This window comes from Manis pentadactyla, chromosome 2 (assembly GCF_030020395.1).
Source record: "Manis pentadactyla isolate mManPen7 chromosome 2, mManPen7.hap1, whole genome shotgun sequence".
In the NCBI taxonomy this organism is placed as follows: domain Eukaryota; kingdom Metazoa; phylum Chordata; class Mammalia; order Pholidota; family Manidae; genus Manis; species Manis pentadactyla.
In genome coordinates, this window is record NC_080020.1 from 8,182,415 (window position 1) to 8,207,008 (window position 24,594).

Consider the following 24,594-nt stretch of genomic DNA (forward strand, 5'->3'; position numbering starts at 1 on the left):
ATTGCCGCCTAGCACGCCGAAGGCCCAGGGCACAGCCAAGGTTGCAGTTCAAGTCTGAAGACCATGTGTGCATCATTCCCCCTTGCTAAGGCGAGATCAGTCTTTTGTTTAATTAGGGGCTGCAATGAATAGGCGTGGCCCACTCACACTGGAGAGCAATCTGCTTTAAAGTTCACCAAGTTAAAAGAAGAGTGTTTGACCAAATATTGGGAGGCGATGGCCCAGATGAACTGGCACATGGGATTAACCCTCACAGGTGCAGGTCTGGCTGAGTGTATCTAGTTCAGACCTGCCACTCAAGAGGTGTTGTGGTCCAGCAGTCCAAGAATGATTGCTATCCTCTTATTGGAAAATCCAGAAAAGCAAATTCTATAATATCCTCTATTTCATTAGGACAGGCCGGTTTAACAGGGTAAATTCTAAGCTCTGCTTCTAACTTGGCGACTCACCAAGTTAAGCCATAATAGCAAGTTTGGACTATTGATTTCTTCAAAACCTCATCAATCAGATATAAATGTCACCTCCCTCCCTGGGCCATCCCTGCTTTCTCTCTGATTCTTGGGCTTTTCTCTCCTGAACTCTTACCCAGCCATTGGGTAATTACGAATGCCCTACATTTTCAATTCTTTCAGGTTTATTCAAGTAGTGTATATCAAGTGTGAACACTCATTTGAAACCTGTTGCACCAACATTCATCCAAACGAATGTTCTCTTCTTCAAAGTAATAATTTATTCTAATGACACTGCTATTGCTTAAAGCATTTTTGAAATTCTTGAGCAACTCCCCTCAGAAACTGATCACATTCTTTTGAATTTCTTAAATAGGGGCATAACTTTGCTCTTTGAAGATGGATTGAGTATTGAAAAGAGGAAAAAGACATTCACACTGATGATTAAGGTAGGCAATCAAGTCGGGCGATGTTATCCTTTAGCTAAAAGTCAAACTATGAGGAAGAAAAACCCTCATTCCGTAGATAATGTCCAGATTTGCATTCCTGTTGTCATTTATTAGGCTCCAAGGTGATTCTTCCACTGAGAGCCTCCATAAATCAGTCACTCGGATAAATCAATCCTTACATATTTAAAACTAAACTTTACATTACACTCATTAACTTCATCTCCAAAACTGGGTCATAAACATTTTGGAGGTTTTTGTTTTTGAACTTCTCTCAGAGCACTTATATTATTGTTCTTACTAGCTTGTATACCTGTCTTCTTTTACTAGACTGGAAGCTTCTTGAGAGCAAGGGTCATGCATGAGGCCCTTTACAGACCAGCGTCCGCCTCGGTGCCCTGCACATAGTAGGCCCTCAGTTACGTGTGTTGAATGAATGAATGGCATGAACTGAATGAGTGAATGAATTGTCTAGGTCACTAGTGTCCCACAGATTCCTACTGATCTTAAACTGTTGAAATACCTGAATTGGGCCACGTGTATACCTAGATTGAGGCCCCCTTGTACCCAGAAAGATCTGGTCCCATAGACTTTTCACCAATTTTAAAAGTTGCCCAGTATCACTTCCTTGTAACATTTGCTAATAATATGCATTACCACTGTGTGTATTGCCTTATGGTGAGTCGATAAACCTTTGCTGAGTGACTATTGAATGAGTGACTGCATGGGATTAGGGTCAACTAGAAAAAAAATTTTTAATGATCAAACAAATCTTCCAGATCCTTGGTCCACTCCTGGAGTGATTACTGGTGGTTTTCCTCAGTTCAGCTACTTGCAAAAATCTTTGTCAGTTTTTTAATAGAGTTTCTATCTCCTTTGGGAAGCATTTAATATTTGATACCCACCTAAGGTTTGTTTGCACTGGTATAAAAGTTATTTTATTGTTAATACTCTTTATTTCGTGCGGAGTGAATACCCAAGGTTTATCCTCTTCTGTTATTAAGGTGCATTCCTCTTTTTTGAAAGATCAGTATTGCATCGCATTTTTTTTTTCTCCAACCACTTTATGCACCTGTTCTTCAAAAAGCTCTTCTTGAAAAAGTAGCTATGAAAACCACAATTCTTATTATAAGTTAGTAAGTTATAAGGCAAATAACCCACCGGCAAAGCACAGTGGAAAGATCACACATACACACTGAGTCACAAATTTAATGAATTCAATGTTGATGCTAAGGAAAGGTTTAATTACAGAAATATAGTACATAACATTTCAAATATAACTGAAAGGAGAATCTTTAGTGCTATCAAAAATGTATAATACAGGAACATTTTTTAAAAAAGGATAGAAAAATTATGCTCAGGACCCATAAAATTTCCTCATTATAAGCATATGTAGCAATTTATTCATGCAGGTTTTTATATGTAAATAAGATGATTTTATTTTCTTTTTGAAGAACTCCATTGCAGTTATATGGACATAACAATGTATTATGGTAATGTAACAGCTTTCTTCCATTTTGCTTTTAGTGTTAGGATTGCTAAAAGCTTATTTCAAAGCACCCAACTGACATAATGGGCTTTCAATAAAGAGGACCCTGCTGTATACATTACCCTGGTCACTGCTTGGTACCACAGCACCTGGCCTCTTCCTACACAGCCCCTCTGTTCAGCAGAAGGCCAAGGAAGTTCAAATTTCTGGTAGTGGGTAGCAAGGTTACCATCCTATCAACCTGGCCAATGCCCCCAGGAACCTTGCCTCAAATGTTCCTCCCAAGGTATCCCACATGCAGGATGAGATATATACTTGTCTTCCAGTGAAAGATGTCCCAGGCTTTTTGCCCAGCCAGGTTTGCGAGAGAAAAAGGCCACTAAACCTGTGTTTGCTGGGTTTGGCTTCAAACAAGTGTGTCCAAGCAGAGGGCTAGTCCCTGTTTATCAAGCATCATGGGTTAGCTCCCAAACCAGATTACACCCTCACTGGCTGCCAGGGACACTCCCAGGTGCCAGGGTACCAAGCAAAGCCTTCAGGGGGGCAGGTCTCTGCCACCCACTCCCTCTCCTCTTTAGAGAGGTGTAAAAAGGAAACGACATCCCAGGCCTTCCTAAAGTCAGCGACACAGGCCTGCCAGGGCATCACTCACGGGGACGGAAGCGAGGAGCCCTCCGGGGGAGGACAGGGATTGACAAGAGGGCGGAAGGGCCTGCCTCCCACCCGTCTCACGCCCCCTCAGCCTTCAGTTCTGGCACAGGCCCACAGGGCAGGAGTAACTGCAAAATGTTCAGTGCAATTAGACAAACTGGTTGGGTGTCTCTTCAGATTCCAGAACACTTGGAAATGATAATTCTGCCAAAAGAGGGTCTGTCAGAGATGATCTGGGTGACAGACTGCAATTAAAAACTTCATCTATTGAACCTGAAAAAAAGTAAACATGTCATGCATTATTACCATCACTAGGAAAACAAAAACAAAAATTAACAGTGCCTTTAAAACTCATACAACAGACAACATAACCATTTCAGTAACTGATAGAGAAGCCTGGCTTCCTCAGAAAACCCAAAAAGGCTAAACAGCTTTTGGCGGCTGTTTGTTTACCAGTCAGGCACAGACTGACATTGCTTTCCCACGGGCTGAAGCAGGTTTGCCCTTAGCTATAGATCCCCCTTCTCCCTTGATGACAAAAGGCCCCTGGTTGGGGAACAGATGCTTAGGACAAAGGTCAGTTTTCAAAAAGGGGCTGGGGCTGGGCTAACCGATTCACCAGGGCAGAGCCAGGAGAGACCGGACCGACCTGCCTGCCAGCCAGCTGTGGCCTCTTGGCCATGCCGTCTGCAGTGTGTGATGACCGTTCGGGCAGGCCTCGATTGATGCTTGCCCTGCTCTGGAGGGGAATGGCCCCATAGCTGGCTCAGAGTAAACTGGCAAGGAAGTACTGCCCAACATCTCATGCCCCTGAGTATCCCTGGGATGGTGGTGGCTGGCACCCTGGGGCAGCCTACATGACGGAGTGAGTGATAGTGCTGTGGCCAGTGGGTGACGCTGGAGGGGTGTCATATGAAGGACCGGGCATCTGGCACTGCCACCAGAGGGCAAGTTAATCCTAACCCAGAAGCATCAGCTATAACTCCCGACATGGTTGCAATGGAGCAGAACACAAAGGCATCTTTGTAAGGGACATTCAGATGGAGAAAGCTAAAGCAACATGGCGGGAGAGAAAGTGAGAGAGGGGCATAGAGTGAGAAAGACAGACAGAGAGCAACTACTTCCAGGATAAGAAATAGTTAGAAGGAAGCACTTGTGCTATAAACATTGGAAGGAAGCAACTGTCGTGAAATGCAATTAATGAAGACTCTGTATTTTACATCTGAACTTTTTGAAAACTGCAGGTTCATTGAGACTGTTGATTTTTTGCTTATTTGTTTGTTTGTTTTTGCAATTAGCAGCAAGAGTCCTGGTTCATTCAAGGAAGTTGCTTTCCAGCTCAGACTAGCATGGGTCACAGAGAATGGGCTCGGCAGAAGACAAATCCAGACAAGACTCAATTGACGCCATCTGCCTTAGTCACACTGGCCTGAAAAGTCTTGCCAGTTCCTGGAAGAAGGTACTGGGCATTAAAACCTAAAATGCACCACATATGATCTGTAGTTGGTTGAATGAAGCTTTAGAGTCACTCTTTTGTGGTTTTCCAAACTCCAAAGAACCCTTCCAAATATTTTGAAAGATAGATGTCTCAATCACAAAGACCCCTCCCCAAGGGGACACTTTTTGGCAACTTTCTGTTGCCCTGAATATGCATATCAGGGAAGCATCATTCTTTTGTAATACTTAAATTATTGCTAATAATGTTTAAATGATAAATTTTCATATGTATTTAAATAACATTTTAAAATCATTTACTGGGTGCGCAGCACAATATAACCGCTATGTCAGAAAACTTTAAGAAGCTGAAAAAGAAAAGCCACTATATTTCATACTGGTAGCAAACATTCCTTACTTGCACATCTTACTTTCTGAGTTGTGTGAACTTATTTTTCCCCTTATCAAGAAGCCTTCCCTTTTCAGTTAATTAACTCTCTTCTCCCATGATGCTATTTGACCCTTTTATTTAACCACCTTACTGTTGTGCTTGAGAATTATTAACATACCTCTGGAAGTTACACTGAACTTTCTGTCAGAGAAACTGCTCCGTCGGATTAAAGGCTCACTCATTTTTTCCAGAAATAATTTGATTGTCTCCTTCTTTTCTGGACTTGTACTTGACAAATTGAGAACTTTTCCATTCACTTTTACAGTGGACTTGCTGAGCCCAAGCCAATAGAAGAAATCAAATAACGCATCAGCTTTGAATTCATATGCAAAGCTCAAGTTTTCCCCATTAATCACCTCATTTCCTGGAGGGAAAAAATTGTTTACAGCCTCCTGAAAATCAAACTGAAAGAGAGAGAAGCATTTAATTGACTTCGTGGATATAGCTATGATATTACATCATAGAATTATACATTATTATAGAATTATATTATTGAGCCAACAACTGCCGCAATATTCCAGACAACATGCTCTTTGTTTCTCTTTCATTCTGACATTCATTTTTAAACAGTTACCTTTAATGTTTTTAAAAAGACCTTTGCGTTTGTCTCACGTTCCATCTAAAGACCTTGAATGGCTTGGTCAAATTTACAGTTATTCTTACCCCATTTCTGGTGCATTGCTAGAAACTAAGCTCATTTGATGGCAGTGATAATAACACAATAGAAACGTAACTGTCTGGATACAGTTAAGTCACAGTGAAGCCCCAGGGACTCAGCCCTTGCATGAAATGAACAGACTCCATTCTTTGTGGTCGGCAACTCTGGAATTAGACAGGCTAAAGTTCACCTGAAGCCGGTAGCTTTCTCCAATCACTGAAGAAATGACCATGTCCATCCCTCGCTCTATCTGTCTTCTTATCTTGGGATGCCTTGTGTTCACAAGAAACGCATATGTTCTTTCTAGAAATGAGGACGCAGAATTCAAAAAGAAGTGTACACGTGTGACATAAACATACTTCTTAGTATTTGATAAAGTAGTGATTCCCACCTTATTTGGAGGTGTTCTTCATTTATAACTTTCCTCATCACTCCATTAGACCCTCACTACAAGGCCTAATCAGATTGTTAGGAAGTTTTCCAAGAATCTTGCAGATGGAAGGAAGCTCTGGGATGCTGTAAAAGCAGGTTAGAAAATCGGCTCTCCCCCAAGGCTATACTTTGTTACTCTTGTCCTCAGAAATCAAAAGCTCCATCCCATAAGCCACCAGAGATGAGAACCAAGTCTCCGCCCCATGCATCCGGCATGGGGGCTAATGTGAAACCTGAGGTGGCTGGTTTGCATATCACTGCCTTGCTGGGTATTTAAACAGCAACTGGGCTCTCGCCATTTCCTCATTTGGAAAGCAGCAGATCACCCAAGTCCAGGGAAGGAGGCTGCCCCGTGCCTGCCCCCTCCTCCCCATCTCCCTCCTTTCTCCCCCAGAGACCTGGCATTCATTCTGCCAAAGGACTAGTCTAAGGTTCTAAAGATCAAGGCAATCGAGAATGATTCTCCTCCATGCCCCACTCCGACACAGTCCCCAGTGGGAAGGAAAGTCCCTCCTCTTGTGTAAATAGCACCACGTCTGTCCTGGCAAACAATTATTTTGGTTGTTGCTATTGTTTGGTTTTCTGGCAATCCCATAAGTCCAACTCTGTCCAGTTCTACACAGTCTAAGCAAAGGGAAGGTTGTTACTCATTAGGAAGTTTGAACTATTACCAACTGACAACCTCTGAACTTTCCCAGCCCCCTGAATCCAGCCCGGTGGCTTTATTTACTCAAGCACTTGTCTGGGGAGACACATTATATAGCTTATCTCCCTCCATTTAAAGGCCATGGACCAGCCCTTATGTGATTTTGAGAACCGAACATTTTTTTTTTTTTGAGAGGGCATCTCTCATATTTATTGATCAAATGGTTGTTAACAACAATAAAATTCTGTATAGGGGACTCAATGCACAATCGTTAATCAACCCCAAGCCTAATTCTCAACAGTCTCCAATCTTCTGAAGCATAACGAACAAGTTCTTACATGAGAACCGAACATTTTGTATTGGCTTTCGGAGCCTGCAATCCACTGATAAAAATAAAAATAATAGGGTTCCATCCTTGTTTTCCTTTCTCCCAGATCATTGCCTTGACGCTTGGATGCAAACAACCTTGTATTCACTTTGAGATAGAGATAAATAAACAAATAAAGGACACAGCTATTTAATACCTTGAATTAACTTTTACACAAACCAAACCAAGACCGTTAGGCTCGTTAGACACCAAGGGCCACCACACCCCACGTTTGCTGGTTGGGCAGGTTGTGCACTGTATAACTCTAGAGGCTGCTACTCACATTCATGGTCACTGCCTATTTGTATACTTACGACAAACTTCTGGGAAGGATTAGTAAACTGTCTTGAGTTTAACAGTGGCTTTTTCTAATTTTCACGGAAGTGCAGTTTACGATAGCAGGAGGGCTGGACAATCTTAATCACTATTTTCATAATTTAAACTTGACCATCCTAAGCTTTCATTTAATAGAGTCTCTTCATTTCTTGGCTTTCCTCACAATTATGCCATCCAGAATTTCTGCACTTCCTTCCACAATAGGTGTGTAAAGCTGTGAACCTTGTGAAGGACCCCACAAATCCACAATACCTCCTGTCCCAGCCTTTGCACTTTCATTAGAATGTTAAAACGGAGAGACCGCTTAGGCTTTCTCAAGATTCCTCCTGAGAGCTGACCGTAGGTGGTACGCTGGACACATCTGTGAATTACATTCCCAGAGCCCTCTCTGGCTTTCTGGTCATGAGCCAGCAGGTAACATCTGAGGCTCAGAGGCTCTAAGGAGCGTCGCCTGTTACCATGCGTCGTGGCCTGTTCCCAAGTCCCTCCTGCTGAGAGCTCAGGGTGACTTTGAATCGCCGAGTGAGCAGATAACGTGAATGATCCGAATGAAATGAGCAGAGAATCAGCTCCGTGAGTCTGAATGACAATGAATGCTTGAGCAAGTCTAGCTGGAATTTGTAGATCATTTCTTATTGCCTAAGACTCATTTTAAGAACGTTTTTTAGAATTAAGTTTAAGAAATTCTACCTCTACCATAAAACGTTATGCCCATGAGTTTCCTTACATATCACCCTGAGCAGGAGGAAGAAGGGGAAACTGAGGTACTTTCCTATTGGAATTTGACTTAATGTAGTTGTTATCAGCTCATCTGATTTCTGGAAAGAAACAATACAGAGATATTTCTCACACTGAAATTCAAAGGTCAGAGCATGAAACAAAAGCATCCACAACTGCTACTTTCTTTATCTCAGTTTCCTCATCTATAAAATGGGGATAGTGTGAGGACCTCATAGGTAGGATGACTGTGTATCCTAGTTTGCCTGGGTCGGCGTCAGTTAATACCTTTGCCCCTGCATAATTATTAACAGTACCTACTTCCAGGCTCACTAATCTTCCCATTTGGATGATAAGCGCTACAGGGCTGTTGTGCTAGGTAGTGGCATTAGAGTGTGCCTCACGTGTGTAACTGTGTGATTTAGGGTGGATTGTATTGCCCAGACAGGAAGCATAACACAAAACCCAGGGACAGATGGCTTCTGCCCTAGGACATTTGAGGTTTGTCCTGAAGGCTTGAACTGTGCTTCAGATGACCTGAGACACCAGCCTGACCTGGTGCCCGCTCCCAGGCTTGTCACAAGCTGACACCCACCCTGCTTTCTCCGTGCCAGCTCCTGCCTCGGCATGCCACCTCCCACAGCCCAGCAAGACAGAATCAAACCCAGACTATTTATATACCTACCTTTTGAGGTGTCTTTTTTGGTGTGTACGTTAATAAAGAACAGCATTGGCTTGCTCAGTATAGTTTCCCTGTAGTTTTTATAATCGCAGTAGTTGGTAAGTTCCACATATCTATTTAGAAACAGAGAGAGATCGTTGCGAATGTGATATACCCTCCTCCCGTCTATGTCAGGAAGGGGATGTACTGAACACAGGTGCTTGCCACATCCGCAGATGCTTTGAGGAGATCCCCTAAAACAGGTCCTCACAGAGACAGCCATATTTCACGCCATATAAATGAAAGCCCTCCCCTAATCGGCCGAGAGATTGCTGTGCATGAACCCAAGAGGGCTCATGCTCTTTGGGATGGTCTGGTGCCAACATTTGGCTTTAGCAGCCCCAGCAGATCAGTGACCAATACTGTCTGACTTTTAGGCTATGAGAATTAATTTGAGGCTGTCAGAGCTTTATGTCCCTCTGGATTGAGATGTAATTGCTCAGTAAGTGGAATTCACTGGGTCTTCTCCAGTACAGTCGCCCTGTCTCACTGGTGCTCTGAAATTTGTGTTGGCTTCGCATCCCCATTTTCCTTCTCTAATCCCAAAATACACCCAGCCCCTTCCACAGATTACACAGTCAAGCAGAATTCCCATGAACTAATTCACATCTCCCCGATCCTGAACTTGTACAATAAAATAATAATAATAATAATAATAATAATAATAATAATAATGGGCTTTCCCCCATGACCCTATTCACTTTAGCCTCCTTGGCTGTCATTCAGTGTTCCAGCTCGAAAAGACCTCTTTTGCTGACACCCAGCATTTCAGCTTTCTCTCCCTATGCTACGTATTTTCCAAGCAGCCTTTCTATGTCTCTACCTGCATTGTTGATAAAAAGGTTCAAGTGCAAAGTGTCTCCTTCAGGAAGATGGCTAATTTCTAGCCCAACCCAAGCTCAGATACCCCAAGGACATAGGCAGGCTGAAAGGCATCCAGCAGGCTGAGGGGGTGTCTGCCAGGTCCCTCTTCGGGGCAACGGCTTCCCACTGCCAGGCACATCTGTGCACACCTGCACGGGTGAACGGGCTGGCCGAGCCCACGGCACGGGCTGCTCTGGCCACACTGTGGGGTGTTCGCGTCTTACATGGAGTCACGGGCAGAGGCAGCTCGGGTGTTTCTGTCTGGCTGGTCCTTTGAATGCCTGACATGAAAATCACAGCCTTGGACACAGCCCCACTGCAGGGAGCTGTGGTCACACAGTCGTCTCAGCCTCCTCCCGGCCCCCCTGAAACCCACTTCCTAAAATGGGCTTAGGGGGCCAGCACCCATGACCGTGACCCAGGCATGGGTCAAGAGCACCTGGGAGAATATCTACCCCCAGTCAGCAAGATGCAGCATCAGCTTGTCTGTCTGCCAGCTTGGTTTCTTAGAAATCTGTGTCATTATCTTGTCGCTGGGATTGTCAGACCTCATTTTGAGAGCTTTTAAAACCTGACCCCTGATGGAGCCTCTAGAATGCTTCCCGCCTTCTGTTTCAGCAGCCTTTTAATGCAGTCTCTACCTCCCAGGCCACGGGAACTGGGCTGGTTAGGAGGCTTGTCCTGGGTGGGGAACGGGATACAGGGCTCATGCATTCCAGGGAAGGGATGGGGGTGCAGGTGTTGATGTTCAGGGTTGTGGTGAGGAGGGGGGGAATGGAGAAGGGGCAGAGAAAAGGAAGGGACAAGGGAGAGGACAGGGGGAGATGGTGTAGCCAGGGTTCTGTTTGGTTCTCCCTCCCTCCCTGCCCTCACCTCCCCTGAGCAGAACAGTGCGGAGTGAGAACTGGGGAGGTGCTGGGAGGGCACCTGGAAGGGAGTGGTCCTGTGTTCTAATTAGCAGAGAGAGAACATGCCTCTTCTTTCTTGTCCCATGGACCAAAAGCCAGGATGTCCTGGAGAAAAGCAGCAGAGAAGGAAGGAGGAAGGGACCACAATGTGATGGGTGCATTTGCTTTCATTTGTTCGTTCAACAACATGCATTAGGTACCCGCTCCGTGCGGGGCACCAGGCAGGCACTCATGAGAGCCTCAGCACATCTGAGGAGCCCAGGAGCTCGCAGGTGGGATGCGGGGACTGGATGGAAGGGCGGCAGCACCGGGGCCCTGTGCTTTCCCGCCCCCTCCGCCATCCATCTATTCAGGCGCCAAGGGCCCAGCACAGGCAGGGAAGAGCAGCCTGGGAAGAGGCTGAGGAGAGGCTGGGGAGGTTTGTGTTTGCAGAGGGGTGAGCGGAGAGATGTAGAGAGAAACTCTTGCAGCAATAGAAGAGAGGCAGGTCTGATCGGAGCAAACACTGACGTGTGATGTTGGGCAGCGTTCAGGTGGCAGGTGGCCCCTGCGATCCATGCAACGTAGCTTCACATTCTCTTGCCTTGTTTATCCTGGGCTTAATTTATAGTCAGTTAAGCATTTAATATGTTCCTCAAGGCAATTCCTCTGTTCTCTGAGTCTCCATAGCCTGCCTGTCATTCTCTAGGGCATGCGCACGACATTTACGTACAGCCAGCCAACCTGCAGCGCCATTGACACTGACGCCATCGACAGTACGACACTTGCCTCCATCCATGAAATCGACTGACATCCAGTTGGAGGTATTACCAATTTTGTTCCAATGAATCCACTGCTGATAGGATAAAGATAAAAATATCAACTGAGAAATATCGCTGGTTGGGAGAATAATCAGTCTTCCCCAGAATTCTGTGGAAGGCCATTTTGAATGCTGTGGGGCTCAGAGAGCAGTTACTTGTCACAAAGAGTGAAGCGGGACTGTGCAGGGTGTGGGGCTTCTGGAGAGTCACATAATGAATTTAATGCATAACCCATACAGGTGTCATTCCTTTTGGAGTCTGAATTTAATAAGGCCCTCAATAACAAAACTATGCTCAACATAATTTAATCTTCTGTTGATGATTTAGAGGCCCAGTTAGGATCTTAACGGGGCTGTAAACATCATCACAGAACATGACAGTCACCACTATTTACAGACGTGTGAAAATGCTGCTTATATGAGAGCTCTGGTAACAGAATTTACAGACAAGAGATGGTAGCAAGACCCCTACTTAGTAAGTCTCCTTAAACCAGATCACAAATAAGAACTACCTCCTGAATTCATCCATTCTGGTAACAGAATTTACAGACAAGAGATGGTAGCAAGACCCCTATTTAGTAAGTCTCCTTAAACCAGGTCACAAATAAGAACTACCTCTTGAATTCATCCATTCCCAGGCTCCCAGTTACGGTCCAGTTGTTAAGCACCTTGACATTCTGGTGAAATAAATAAATGTGAGCATTCCTTTAGAATTCAGTTATAAAATATGGATAGACACATCACTGAAATACAAAAAGATTGCAGACCTAGTTGTTAAGTCTCACAGGTATTTAAGTGTCTAACATTTTCAATCACCAGTTTTAAGATGAGCCTCACAAGATTCCATTAGGAACCAGTTATTTCATTTTTAATGAGGCATATTTCTGAATACTAGTGCAAATATTGTTTCTGTGTGCTGGATATGTATTTTATTTGCTAAAGTTGTCATTAGGGATGAAAAGCAAACAGTTTAAGATGGATCCTTCAAATGATCATTTATTCATTACTGTTATCCTGGTCCCAAAACACTTCTCAGCTGAAACTTTTTACATCTGGCATCAATCCAAAGATTAAAGGCAGACCAATGGGTTGGAGAGCATAGCGATTCAAAACAAGAAGATCTAATTCACGTCCTAACTGGCTGTGTGAACTCAGTCACAGAGCCACCCATTGTGACCCTGAGTGAGTTGCTTAACCCATCTGAACTTGTAAAGGAGTTACTTCTCTTTAAAGGAGATACTTCATTCTGCTCAGTGAGTCGATGCAGTGCAAGTCACACAGACATATGTACTTGGGTCCATGGTAGGTGCTCAGCAAACCTTATAAGTAACTTTAATCCTGGCCAACTCTGCTGACCACAGTGTGAAGTTCTGTAAGCTTTTGACACACAACCAGGGCTGTGTTCATTTGAGTTACCAGGAAAGGAGGACAAGGCAAAATCTGAAAAATAAATGTTCTCCTTCCTTGCTCCGATTTCTTTCCTGATAATTTCAGTTTGGAAGGCTAAAGCAAACCTGTTAATGAAGGCAATATTTGAAAGAGGAGGCCAGGAAGAACACTACTGTTGCTTCTAGCAAGAGTGGCTGAAAGATCACCCACCCCCTGGGACACCTACCTTTCTCTGGAGGTTCCTTCAAGATTCACATCATCTCTAGCACGATCTGAAAAGCCACCCTGAATTTTTTTACTCTGATAACTTCATGCTCAAAGACAAATAAGAACTGAAACCTGTGGCTTCCATCTGAGAGTGTGCATGTGTGTTCATTTAAAAAAAACCTGGTGACTGGAACACAGAAAAAGAAGAACCCGCCCTGGAATAGTCCTTGTGGAGAAGGTCCAGACACTGCTGGTGGCTTTCATAATCCATTGCTGTGACACTAAGCAAAACCTTGCAGGGACATTCTTACTTGGGATGGCCCTGCAGTGTCCCCAGTTATTAGCCTGACAGCTTTGTGTAGATCCTGAGCCTAAGTACTCAGTGTTCCTTCTCTTTCACTTCCTCCCCTCCTCTTCTGCCCCAGCTCTAGTGAAATTAAGCAAAAATTTCAGATTTTGCACTCTACTGTCTCTGACTCAAATTAAGGATCACACTGTTGTTTATTCATTCATTCATCAATTACTGATTCTCAGTGCATGTGAAATACTGCGACGGGGCAGAGAATGATGCATTCATTCATTCATTCATGCAATTAACATTTACTAAGCCTACTAGGCTGGGCACTGTGACACAAAGATGTGAAAGGAAGTAGGCTTGGTTTCAGGAAAGCATATAATCTATTGGGAAGACATAAGAAAATGCATTTCAATACGAAATGATAGATGTGTATGACCTTGTTGCTTAAAGTGTGATCATTAGACCACTGACATTACCTAGGGGCATGTAAAACTGCAGGATACCAAGACCCTCCTCAGTTTTATTCCATCTAAAGTCTTCATTTTAAGAAATCCCAGGAGACCTGCATGCTTATTTAAAGTTCAAGAGGCACTTGTCTAAGACGTGGTCCCTGCCATTGCCTTTCAGAGGCTTACAAACTAGCTAATCATGCAAACATACAAATGCCAGAGGAATGCAGAGTTCTCTGCATTCACGTGTTCGACCTCCACTGGCTTATGTTCTAGTTATTTAAATACGGAGGAGCAAAGAGGAGAGGCTGGACATTAGAACCATTTACTGAACCGAAGCAGGTACTAGAAGAGGGATTGTTCTGTCAGGCCAAACACACCACCTTCAGATGGGCAAACGCAGGAGATTAATGGGGCCCCCAGGAGTGATGGGTCAGCAAAGCCTTGGGGACCACGGGGGTGCTGCACCCAGACCTGCAGGCAGCAGGCAGGCATTTGCAAGGACCAGGTGAGCTGAGAAGAGGGAGAAGACCAGAGCGTGGCTGGAAGTCTAGAGGCTGGCTCCTGAGGAAGGTGGGCAGGAAAGAAGACAGCGAAGGCCCATGGCTTTCCACTCATCAGATCTGGCTCTGGTTTCCATCTCTGTGATCTCAGAGCATCTTTTCACCTCGCTGAGATTCATTTCAACCCCTGTAAAAGCTGGCTAACAAAAGGCACCCCGCGAAGTGGCTAAAAGATTAAGTAATGGGTGGAAAACTCTTGGCTTATGGGACTGCTTAACAGTAACTTCAGCTAACATTTGTCAAGTAATCAGTAAATGCCAAGAACTGTCTTGAGGACTTTATACAATTCTGAACAACAGCCCAATCTAGTTGTTGGTATTATTGTTCCCATTTTACAGCTGACTCCAAACCCAAGAGTCAGACACTGGGACCAAGGCAGAGGCCCGGCCACAGGGACAGGGCAGGAGCCAGTTGAGTGCTGCCGCAGGAAGGGTGGCAGTGCTGTGCCCTATATGGAACGGGAACTGCTTCTACACCCCCCAGGCCTCAATCAGGGTCACCTAGGAGAGGCGGGCCTGGGCGGACACACGGAGCCCAGGCGCCCCCTACTGGGTGGAGGCGACATTAAATCTGTTCCAAACTGCTCACTTTACCTCCCTGTGTCTCCTCCCCTCCGGCTCCCTGTGCCCCAAGCGGCTGTCAGTCACCCAACAGCTGGCTGGACACAGGCAGGAGCCGTCACATGTCTGCCTTTAGTGGCTTCCTTGAAACCACTGGACTTCCTTTCTCCTTTAGGCTGATTATATAAGATGTGTACTGGCTGATATCATTCTAGTTACTTATCTGTAAATTCAGGAAACTTATGAGAAAGTTTGCTGCTGTCTGTCGTCAACCAGAATGATGTCAGGTTTGACACAGATTGCTGAAAGCACAGGTTTTATAGTTAGACGATGCTTCATAGAAGCCCTGTTTCTACTCCTCACCAGCATCCCATTTAGGTAAATTACTTAATCTCTCTGTGTCCTAATCTTCTCATCTCTAAGAAAGGGAAATGACGACAGTGCCAATTTAGTAAGCTTTCGTGACCTCAGAGCCGTGAAATACCTTTCACCATTCCTTGTACTCAAGTAAACATTAGTCGCCCCCTATTACTATCGTCCTACCGAGTTTTTATTACCCAAGCATCCTCTTTTATGCTAGGGGACCACTGGAAAATAGAAATGAGAGCTCCTTTGTGCCAAACATTTGCCACTGCACCTTACTCAGAGGCTGCGTTGTGGGGGAAAAGATTGTGTGTGTGTGTTTAATAGTGCATTGTGATTTATACCTGGCATCCTAAGCAGGTTTTGTTTGTAACATGGATGGAGATACGGAGCTTGAAAGAAAAGACTGACAATAATGATCTCATCACAAATCCTCCAAAAACTTCATCACAAATTAAAAAAAATTTTTAAAGCAGCTTCTCAGGAGCTTTAAAGCCCTGGGTAGTCATCATTAAATATTCCTACCACTGAGATTTCCTTAGGTTTACTTAGCAGGTATGTACTTAGAATACTTTCAAATATCAGAAAACACACTGGAGTGAAGCCACTGAATGATTCTCTTGCTGTCTGAGCAGGTGTATCATATGAATGTCAGGGTCAGGAGCTCTATGCTTTTTGGGGTTTGTTGGGAAAGGACCTCATGAAAGCCGCAACACAGATCTCTGAGGCCCCAAAAGAAATCCCGCTTATGCTTTGGGCTTATCCCATACCAAAAACATGTGTTGAATGAGAAAAGCTAGTGAATTAATAGGGCAAGGATTCTTAACTTGGATGCAAGTATCTCCTAAATGAGTTGAGCAGTCAGCAACATGGTTATCTACATTTCTGGGGAGATGATCTACATACATTCTCAAAAGCTCTATGGTCTAAAATGATTAAGAATCATTGTTTTGTCTACCTCCCTCCCCAGCCATCTTGGTGCCATTGGATGGGGGCTGTTCCACACCTAGGGCAGGAAGATGGTGGCTGAAAAGAAGAATGAAAAAGTTGCAGGACTCCATCAATTCTAGGTCCCAACTTGTTACGAAAAGTGGAAAGTATGTGCTGGAGACGAGGTGAAGCAAAACTGGCCATCCTCGCCATCAACTGTCTGGCCTTGAGGAGATCTGAAATAAAGTGCTATGCCATGTGGGTCAAAACTGGTGCCCAGCAGTGTGGTGGTAATACTGCTGAATTGGGTGTAGCGAGCAGAAAATACTACAGAGAATGTACACTGGCTATCACTGGGCTGGGGGATTCTGTGATCTTTGCAGTGTGCCCGAACTGGTAAAAAATAAATGGGCAAAGTTTTTTCTTCCTTAAAAATGGCCAGAACTTATTTAAGAAAGGAAATGAGGAACAGGGGGAATGAGGGAATGAATCACTGCTTTGGAGCAGTATCTTGAGAGAAGAAGTTGCATGTAATCCCCAAAGACAGAGACAACTGGGTAGAGTTGGCAGATCTGGAGCAGCAAATTCAGATATCTAAATTTTGCCTATGTGATCCCAGACAGCAAAACCTCTCACTGCTCCCCACAACCAGTCTTCTCTCTCTTTCTAGAATGCTCTCTCCATTTCAACTCAGGATCCCTGCCAGTCATCCTTCAGGACGGCACACCCAGCTGTAAAATCTTACTTCCCCTGCCATAGTACGTCATCTGAGAGGGAGAGAGATTGTTTCTTCCAGCACCCAAATTATTCCCAGACGCTCCTTGCTATTTTCCAGGGTTCCAAGGCTCTCACATGGTTGCTTAGACAATGAGAACCGTGTATTTGGTGATTCCTGTTTGTGCCCTGGTCTGTGTCACCTGGTCATTGTTTTATCTGGACTCTGAACTTCCAGGGGACCACTGCTATTTAATTTTCTTTTGTGTAGGAGTGTTTAAAGCAAGAGTTTAATGAGCAGACTTCAAAATCGTTTTCGATTTCGCAGCACGGTCTGCTAAGACTGGGGGAACTGGCTCTGTCAAAAGCCTAATCTATAGCTTCAGTGAATTCAGGACATTTTTATTTGCACACTCTGTTCTCAAATACAGTGGTTATCTTCTTTTTAAGTCTTTGCAGATCTGATTTCTAACTCAGTTCCTCCCATAGTCCCCTGATGATGGGCTGGAATTTTCAATTCACTAAGAAAGGGAAAAATTCTTGCTAGAGAATGGTCTTTCAGGCATTCAAAGCCCTCACTATCTTCGTGTGGGAAAGCAAGGTTTTCCCCAGCAGCTTTGAAGAAGGTATTTTAAATATCTCATTTTGTTTGCTGGCCCCCATTGGCTCCATCCCACCCACAGGGTGCCACAGTGGCGGTGTCTTTCCCAGCAGCAAAGCCTTTGTATCTTAATAGCTGGCTAGCTTACTCATCTCTGAATCAAACTGGACTGCCCTGCCGGCTTCCCAGCCCTCCGATCTGCAGCACAAATACAAGACACCCTTCTCCCCCTCCTCCGGCCCCCCACCACACACATGCGCACAGACACAGGGTGACCTCTGCAGGCACGAGGCTGTGTAGAATCAGTCTAAAGCTCCCTCCTCCAACCTTGAAGTCCATAGCCTAGCCTGCTCCAGATGGACTAAGTCCCTGCTGGCATCAGAGGCGGCTAAGAAGTGCTGTAGACAGGCTGGCCACAGGAGTTAAGCGTTCTGGGCACCCTCCATCAATTTAGGTTTGGCCCATGCTGCACGAGGGGATCCTGTTAGCTACCCTCATTGCACTTATTTTCCCAGAACCTGTCTGCTCTCATCACAGCCTATGTGGCCCTGGGGTTGGATTTCCCGTGGCTTTGTTTCCCTCTCAGCCATGATTTATTTATTCTTTGAAAACTAAGGGAGGCCGAAGATGGGAAACTGAACTTTTGCACCATTCTCCACAGAGTCTCCTCACCAGAGAAGGCTGGAAGAGCACAAAATTGAGCATCCTCTCCTCTCCCCATGAATCTAAAGTCAGGGTGTGAACCTCTCCTCTGTAAACAGCCCCTGAAGGGTGTGCCTCCAATATGAGCTCATCTGACCCACTTAAGGGGCCAGAAAGAGAAACTCACCCGCTAGTTACGCGCTCCCCACCCAAGCCTCACCCCGCGCCTGCCCTGATGCCCTCCTGGGTGGCCTCAAGAACCTGCTGCAAAATGTCAGTGCGAAGGGAAGAGAAAGCCAGGGAGGGGAAGGCTATACACCTCCAGGTGACGTGAGCAACGAGAAACATCTAGAAGCGGCACGAAGGAGGGGGAGGCCAGGAGGGGGCGCGGGAGGCCAGGCCAGCCTGGGCTCCCGGGGACGAGAGTGATGTGGGGGCCTCTGCGGGGACCAGGCAGAGGGCCACAGCGCACGGCGAGGCCACCCACCTCTTGATGTAGCTGCTGAGCCGGTAGAGCTGCCCGTCCAGGCGCACAAGGCCGTCCCCGAAGACGTTGAAGCCCCCACGCGTTGCCGCCGGCTCCCCGGGGCCGAGCACCACTAGCTGGTCGCCGCGGAGCTGGACGGCGCCCGGCTGCAGGCGCAGCAGCTGCTCCAGGGGCAGCAGGCCCAGCTCGCAGTCGCACGTCCGCAGGCTGCGCAGCTCCCCGGACGAGACGGAGGTGAGGCTGGGCCTGGCGGCCGGCGCGCACGTCGCCGCGGCCATGGCCCCGCACTCCGTCCTCCCCGTGCCGGCCCCGGCGGGCACCCGCTGGCTCCGGTCGCCTCGCCTCGGTGCGGCCCGGCGCAGGTGCTCGCCGGCGGGGAGCGCCGCAGGCACAGCGCGGAGGAAGAGGTCCCGGCGCCGCGCGGCCCTTTTATCCGGGCTGCGAGCGGCCGCCGCGCCCCTCCCGCCCGCGGGCACGACCCCAGACGCTCCGGGCCCAGTTATCACCGTCTGAGCACTTGGCACGCTCCCGCTCGGCCGCGGCTGCTCGCAGCCAAGGGTTACTCATCCCGCCCGGGTGCAACACCCCACACCCAGGGCCCGGCCCGCCCCAGCCTGGCCCGCGCTGCCGGGGGCGGGGTGCGCATGGCCCGCCCCGGGGTGCCTGTCCGGCCGCGAGTGGGAGAGGAGGGCGCGCGGCCTCCACCCCAGTCCAGACACCACAGCTCTGCGCGCTGATGGGAGGGAGGCGCGCGCCTCCGACCCGCCGTCTGCACCTGGGCCCAGGGTCGGGGGCCAGGGCTGGACCGCTGATCGCCAGGCCCACGCCCCGCCCACGGTAGGGTGGGCTGCCAGCTGCTGGTCCCGGCCTGGGTTCTCTGCTTTCTTTTGGCCGCAGACCATACCCTACGTTTCCCTTCCTTTCAGCCTTTCTCGCCCTGCCTCCTTTCTCCGGATTCCCTTCCGTGTAGAAATTCCACCGATACTCATGTCACACCATAAAGTCTTCGTGAATCCCCCGTGGGGTTCACCTCCCTGCTCCCCGTCGTGGGGCGCGGGGCGCGGTGGAGGCAGCCTGCAGCCCTGCTCCCCGCCTACCTCCGCAGGGGGCTGAGCTCCCTGGGGCCGGCGCGTGTTCACGTATCCAGTCCGTCTACAGACATCCCGTGGGCCCACTGAGCTTCATGGTCTGCAGAGGCCAGAAAGGAGAACTTCTTCATTCGACTTAATTAAACATTAAATAGATTAAGCTACTTCCACAGCATCTACTAGGAGACAGACCATAAGCTACTTTCTGGGAAGATGGGAATAACTAAACTCAAGTCCGGCCTTGTCTAACTTGGAGTCTAACGGGGGCGGGAAAAGCATCCCAGCAATTCCAGTGCCCTGAAGGGAAAGCTCTGCCGGGGATAGACCTGGGTGCATGCGAGGAGAGCCCAGCCCCGTTTCCAGGAGCTGGGGAGGCTCTGAAGCTCCAAACTAGATCCTAGAAGTTGAGTAGAATTTAGGGAATATCTTTCATTTGTCTTGGTGGCATCCAGCATGGACCCGTGCATCGGTTTAACGAAGTTGACTGGGAAGAGCCTTTCAGTCATATCTCATTTATAATCCCCAAATATAAATGAGCTCCATTCTCTTCTTTCTTCAGACGTGCGTCCGAGGGCCCCAGGATCGATCCCCATCGCTGGCTGAGTCTCTCTGAACAAATCTCATTCACCCAGCGTGCACTGATCACTACTCAATCCATCCTCCGTGGGGAGGAAGGAAGAATCTGCCTCTGAAACAAGAACCCCAGAGCAAGAAGTAGGGTGGGAAGGGTGGGGATATCTTTCACAAAGTGAAGCCTGAGGGGCACCCCAGAGGGTGGTTGTGGGGTGGACTGAGGCTCCAGGAAGACCCAGAGGCTGGGGCTGTGTCCTCCGGCAGGGATGTGGCACCAGAGGTAGACCCATCAGACCCCACCCAGGCATTCATTCTCTCCTCAAGCACTGACACAGTCCCTGCTGTGCACCAGGAGCCATCCGAAGCTCTGATGATACCCAAAACACCACCACCATCACCACCACCAAAGCCCAACAAAACCCTAATCAAGATGAATGCTGTAACAGATGTATGAGCTATAGTAGATACATGGTCAAGGGAGTGGCTGATTATACTTGGGAAGCCCAGAGAAGGTGACAAATGGGCTGGAGTTTGAACACAGGGTAGGAGCTCCCAGGTGAAGGAGGACCATCAATCAAGAGAAGATTCTAGATCAACCTATGCAAGGAGAGAAATTATGGTCCATTTGGAGAAGAGTGGAAATGTTTATATGCCTAAAGCAGACAATGCCTATTTAGGGTGAGAGGGGTGCATTTTATATGAAATGAGACCAGAAAGGGCAGTTGGAGCCAAATTGTGATCAGGGCTTCCGAATTGTCTAAGAATTTGGATTCTTAAGGCAATGGGTGCCTTTGAATGTTTTGAAGGAAGGAAGTGATATTTATGCCTGAGTTTAGATAGATACCTTGGATTATGGCCACATAGAAGATGTTTTGAAAATTGAAGTTAGAAAGATTAGGTACGAGATTGATGTCATAATCCAGGTAAGATAGCATTGAAGTCTGAACTAATTCACACAGCAGCTGTGGGAATGTAGACGACAGGATGAATTTGGGACATTTTTGAACTACAGTTCAGCAGGATTTCATGAGCAAATAAGTGGAAAAGGGAGAAGTGAGATAAAGGTAGAAAAATGTAGAGAGACGTTGAGTCTCTCATTTTGCTACCTGAACAGACAGTGCGGATTTTGAGCTACTTACACAACATCAAGTGGAAAAGTCTAGGAGGTAGCTAGTTACCTGAGTAGGGGGTTTTGGAGAGAAGACAGGGTTAGTAATTGAAAGTCATTAGCTCAAAGGAGTATCTAGCTAGTGATAGGGCTGAATCCAAGCCTTTAGTTTACTTCCATAAATGTAACTGAGCACCTGCTATGCCCCAAGGCCAGTGGTTTGCTGGAGATTCAGAAGTGAATGGAGTGTAAAAATGAGTCAAGGAAAACCTCATTCAAGATGGAGCTAGAAAGACCTGAAGGAAATTCTCATGAATGTACCACTCCTCACCACTTACTTTACATATGCTAGCAGGGTTTTCCTTGCCCAGCAACAACCCAGCCAGTGAGAAGCCACCACAACCCTGAGCTCTTGCACTCTTCCAAAGAACTTTCATTCAAAACCACCCCTCCCGACATCCTCCTTTCCTCTATAAAAGCAAGCCCCTCTCCTTTGTTCTCCAGACTTGCCCACCCCTTTGCCATAGTTTGCACATCCTGAATTGCAATTCTTCTGTGATTCCAAATAGACATTTTTTCTGCTTGATAACCTTTGTTGTTTAAGGTTTAAGGTTGACAAAAGGATGGTTCTATAGTCAAATATCAGGGAGGAATGCAGGGTCAGCACAGCTAGTTTCCCGCACCATGTCCCAACTCATTGCTGAAGTCCAGTTATATTTTGCTTACAGCGTGTTTGTGATCTACTGATGGAGTACACCCTCAACAACAACAGGTACAAAAGTTGTTTTCCCAATTAGAAAAGTCAGTGAGGACAGGTTCACTGCAGAGCTCCATCCAAGCCCACACAGACTGAGCTTGATACCATTGATTGCCCTCAAGCCTGCACTGTCTGCAGATACTTGGCTTTGCTGAAGGGTAACTTGTAACATCAGTTTTATGTCAGAGTTACATGCATTTGGTTAAGATGAACATAGCTGTCCCATCAAAATCTGTTTCCTTTACAGTAAAATATCAACATTTATTGTCTAAATAGAATACTAAATGAGATTTCTCTTTGCTTCTCCATAGTCCTCTGATTCACACTTTGTTTGCATTTCCAAATGAGTGTGTATTGTTTTGTATAGAAAAAGGATGTCAAGCATAATAAAAAAATTTTGAAGATGCTTTCCTGGTGTGTTATCTAGAGGTTTCTTTGATGCATTTTCAGTAAAAACACCTGCATTTCTTTATGGATAATTTATGCACTACCAAGAGGCTTGAGAACAATATAAAAAAGTAAACCAAAAAAATAGCATTCACTGTAATGTAAGCTACTGCTAATCAGTGGAGAGCTATAGAGATTGTCCCAGGCTTAGCTTTGTTATTATCAAAGTACCAACGAGGCAAACATAATCACCGCTTGTGATATCTTCAGCCTTTTTTATATTACTGGCTTGTTTACACAGTTGTGTTATTTTGTGGAATTTTTGTTCTGCTTTTCTCATTCAACACTATATGCTTATCATGATTCAAAAATTGTTTTTGTAAGGAGTATTTTAAGCCACTAGGTTATTTTCCATCAAGGGGATGTGCTTGTGTTTATCTAGACATATCTTCACTCCTGAACACTTAGATTGTCTCCTGTTTTCCTTTTTATAAACAATGCTGCAATGAACATCCGTGCACTTTATTTCCATATACAGACTCTTAAAAATGGAATTATTGAGACAAATGATATGACAATGTGAAAGCCTCTCAAAACATGCACCATTGTTTTCCAAAAGAATCGGATCAAATTGTCCTCCTACCAGAGTGAATATCCATGGCTTTCAATCTTTGGTACTAGGGTTATGTAGTCTCTATTTACATTTGTATTTCTTAGACTACAAATGAAATTAACACTTGAGCTGTGATGTTACCATTCAAATTTAGCAGAGCAATTACCTGTTGGTGAGTCTGTGGCTATGTTTGCAGTTAACACAAAACAAGATAAAGATGTGACCCATGGGAGTGACTGTGCTTCAGTGACATCACCAGCTTACCGGCTCAGTTTCTTGGTTTTGGGAGGTCCCAAGTTAGACTCCAGGACCCTGATTCAAATTCACCAAACTCCCAGCAGGTTGGAAACCAGTTCTCCATCAACCATCTGCAGGTTTCTCCCTCTTCAACAAAAAATGATTTTGCAAACGTTTTTACATTCCTCTTGTCTTTTTTAGCTGCTTTCCCATCTTTCTTCTCTAGTCCAACTCCCTGAAAGAGTCAACAAAATCCCTTGCTTGCCATGCACTCCTCAGACTTTACAACCTGACTTCTGCTCTGTCACACCACCAAAACTGACCTTACCCAGTCCCCAATGGCCCCCGTGTGGCCAATGTAAGAGCTTTCTGTGCTGATGGCTCCAGACCACACTTGTCCTTGCAAGTCTCCCTGAGTCCGTGAAGAAGTTGGACAGTATGGCGGAGAGGGCAAAGGTTTTCGTTTAAAACCTGGCTCTGGCGCTGACTGGCCATGTCATCTTGAGCAACTTTTTAAAACTCTCTCATCCTTAACATTCTCATCTATAAAGCAAGTGCCATATAGGACAAGGTAGAATAACAACGTGGCTAGGAGCTCGGATTCAGTGCCTTGTCTCCTGGGTCCTAGCCCCAAGTCTAACGCTGCAGTCTTGAGCACGCCACTCCTGTGAACTTCAGCTCCTTGTGTATGAATAGCCAGGCTCCATGAGGGATCGGTGAGCCACTGCACAGTACTCTGAGCAGTGCCCGGCACACAGTAGGTGCTCTTTCAGTGTTTGCTTTATGCCCACAGTAGGCACTTCCTGTAAGAGGTGAATGAGATGCTAGCAGAGCATCTATTGCAGTGCCTGGCACACAGTAGGCCTCATTCAGTCAGTGCCAGCTCCTCGCCTTCTCCCGGCCTTCCTCCCACTTCTCAGGCTGCTGCTTTTTCTGAGTCCCAGAATTCTGCCCCTGGCCACCTTCCCATTCCCTGGGTGGCTTGGTCCAAGTCCTTGGCTTCAATGACCCTGTAGAATGCTGATGATTTTCACATCTCTAGCTCAGGCCAGACCTTTTTTCAGATTCTCAGGCTGATGTATCCAGCTCCCCAGGAAACCCTCCTGGTGATTTCCCACAGCGCCTCTAACTCCTCCTTCCCCTGCAGCTGTGCTCCGCCTCCCGTGCTCCTGGCCCCAGGGAGCGTCAGCATCCTTCCGCTCAGCACTTGGACGTCATGCTAGGCGGCACCCTCTCCCTTCCTCCCCCCACCCCAGCCAG

The 24,594-nt window shown here is 46.4% G+C and overlaps 1 protein-coding gene and 1 long non-coding RNA gene across 3 annotated transcripts; one reads left to right on the forward strand and one right to left on the reverse strand.

The window, feature by feature from the left end:
• Positions 1–2,090: 2,090 nt before the first annotated feature.
• On the reverse strand, positions 2,091–19,030 carry MEDAG (mesenteric estrogen dependent adipogenesis). The gene is made up of 5 exons (XM_036917310.2): positions 18,572–19,030; positions 8,762–8,871; positions 5,769–5,881; positions 5,039–5,324; positions 2,091–3,308 (listed from the first exon to the last, which is right to left on the reverse strand). Exons 1-5 carry the CDS (start codon positions 18,847–18,849, stop codon positions 3,184–3,186), a joined length of 912 nt encoding a protein of 303 aa, XP_036773205.1. The 5' UTR covers positions 18,850–19,030; the 3' UTR covers positions 2,091–3,183.
• On the forward strand, positions 8,880–22,503 carry LOC130680019 (uncharacterized). 2 transcript variants are annotated; one of them, XR_008993020.1, is made up of 3 exons: positions 8,880–18,409; positions 20,219–20,373; positions 20,557–22,503. It is a non-coding gene; the product is annotated as an uncharacterized LOC130680019 (long non-coding RNA). The 2 variants fall into 2 exon arrangements; XR_008993021.1 differs by lacking the exon at positions 8,880–18,409 and adding an exon at positions 19,278–19,408.
• Positions 22,504–24,594: the final 2,091 nt, after the last annotated feature.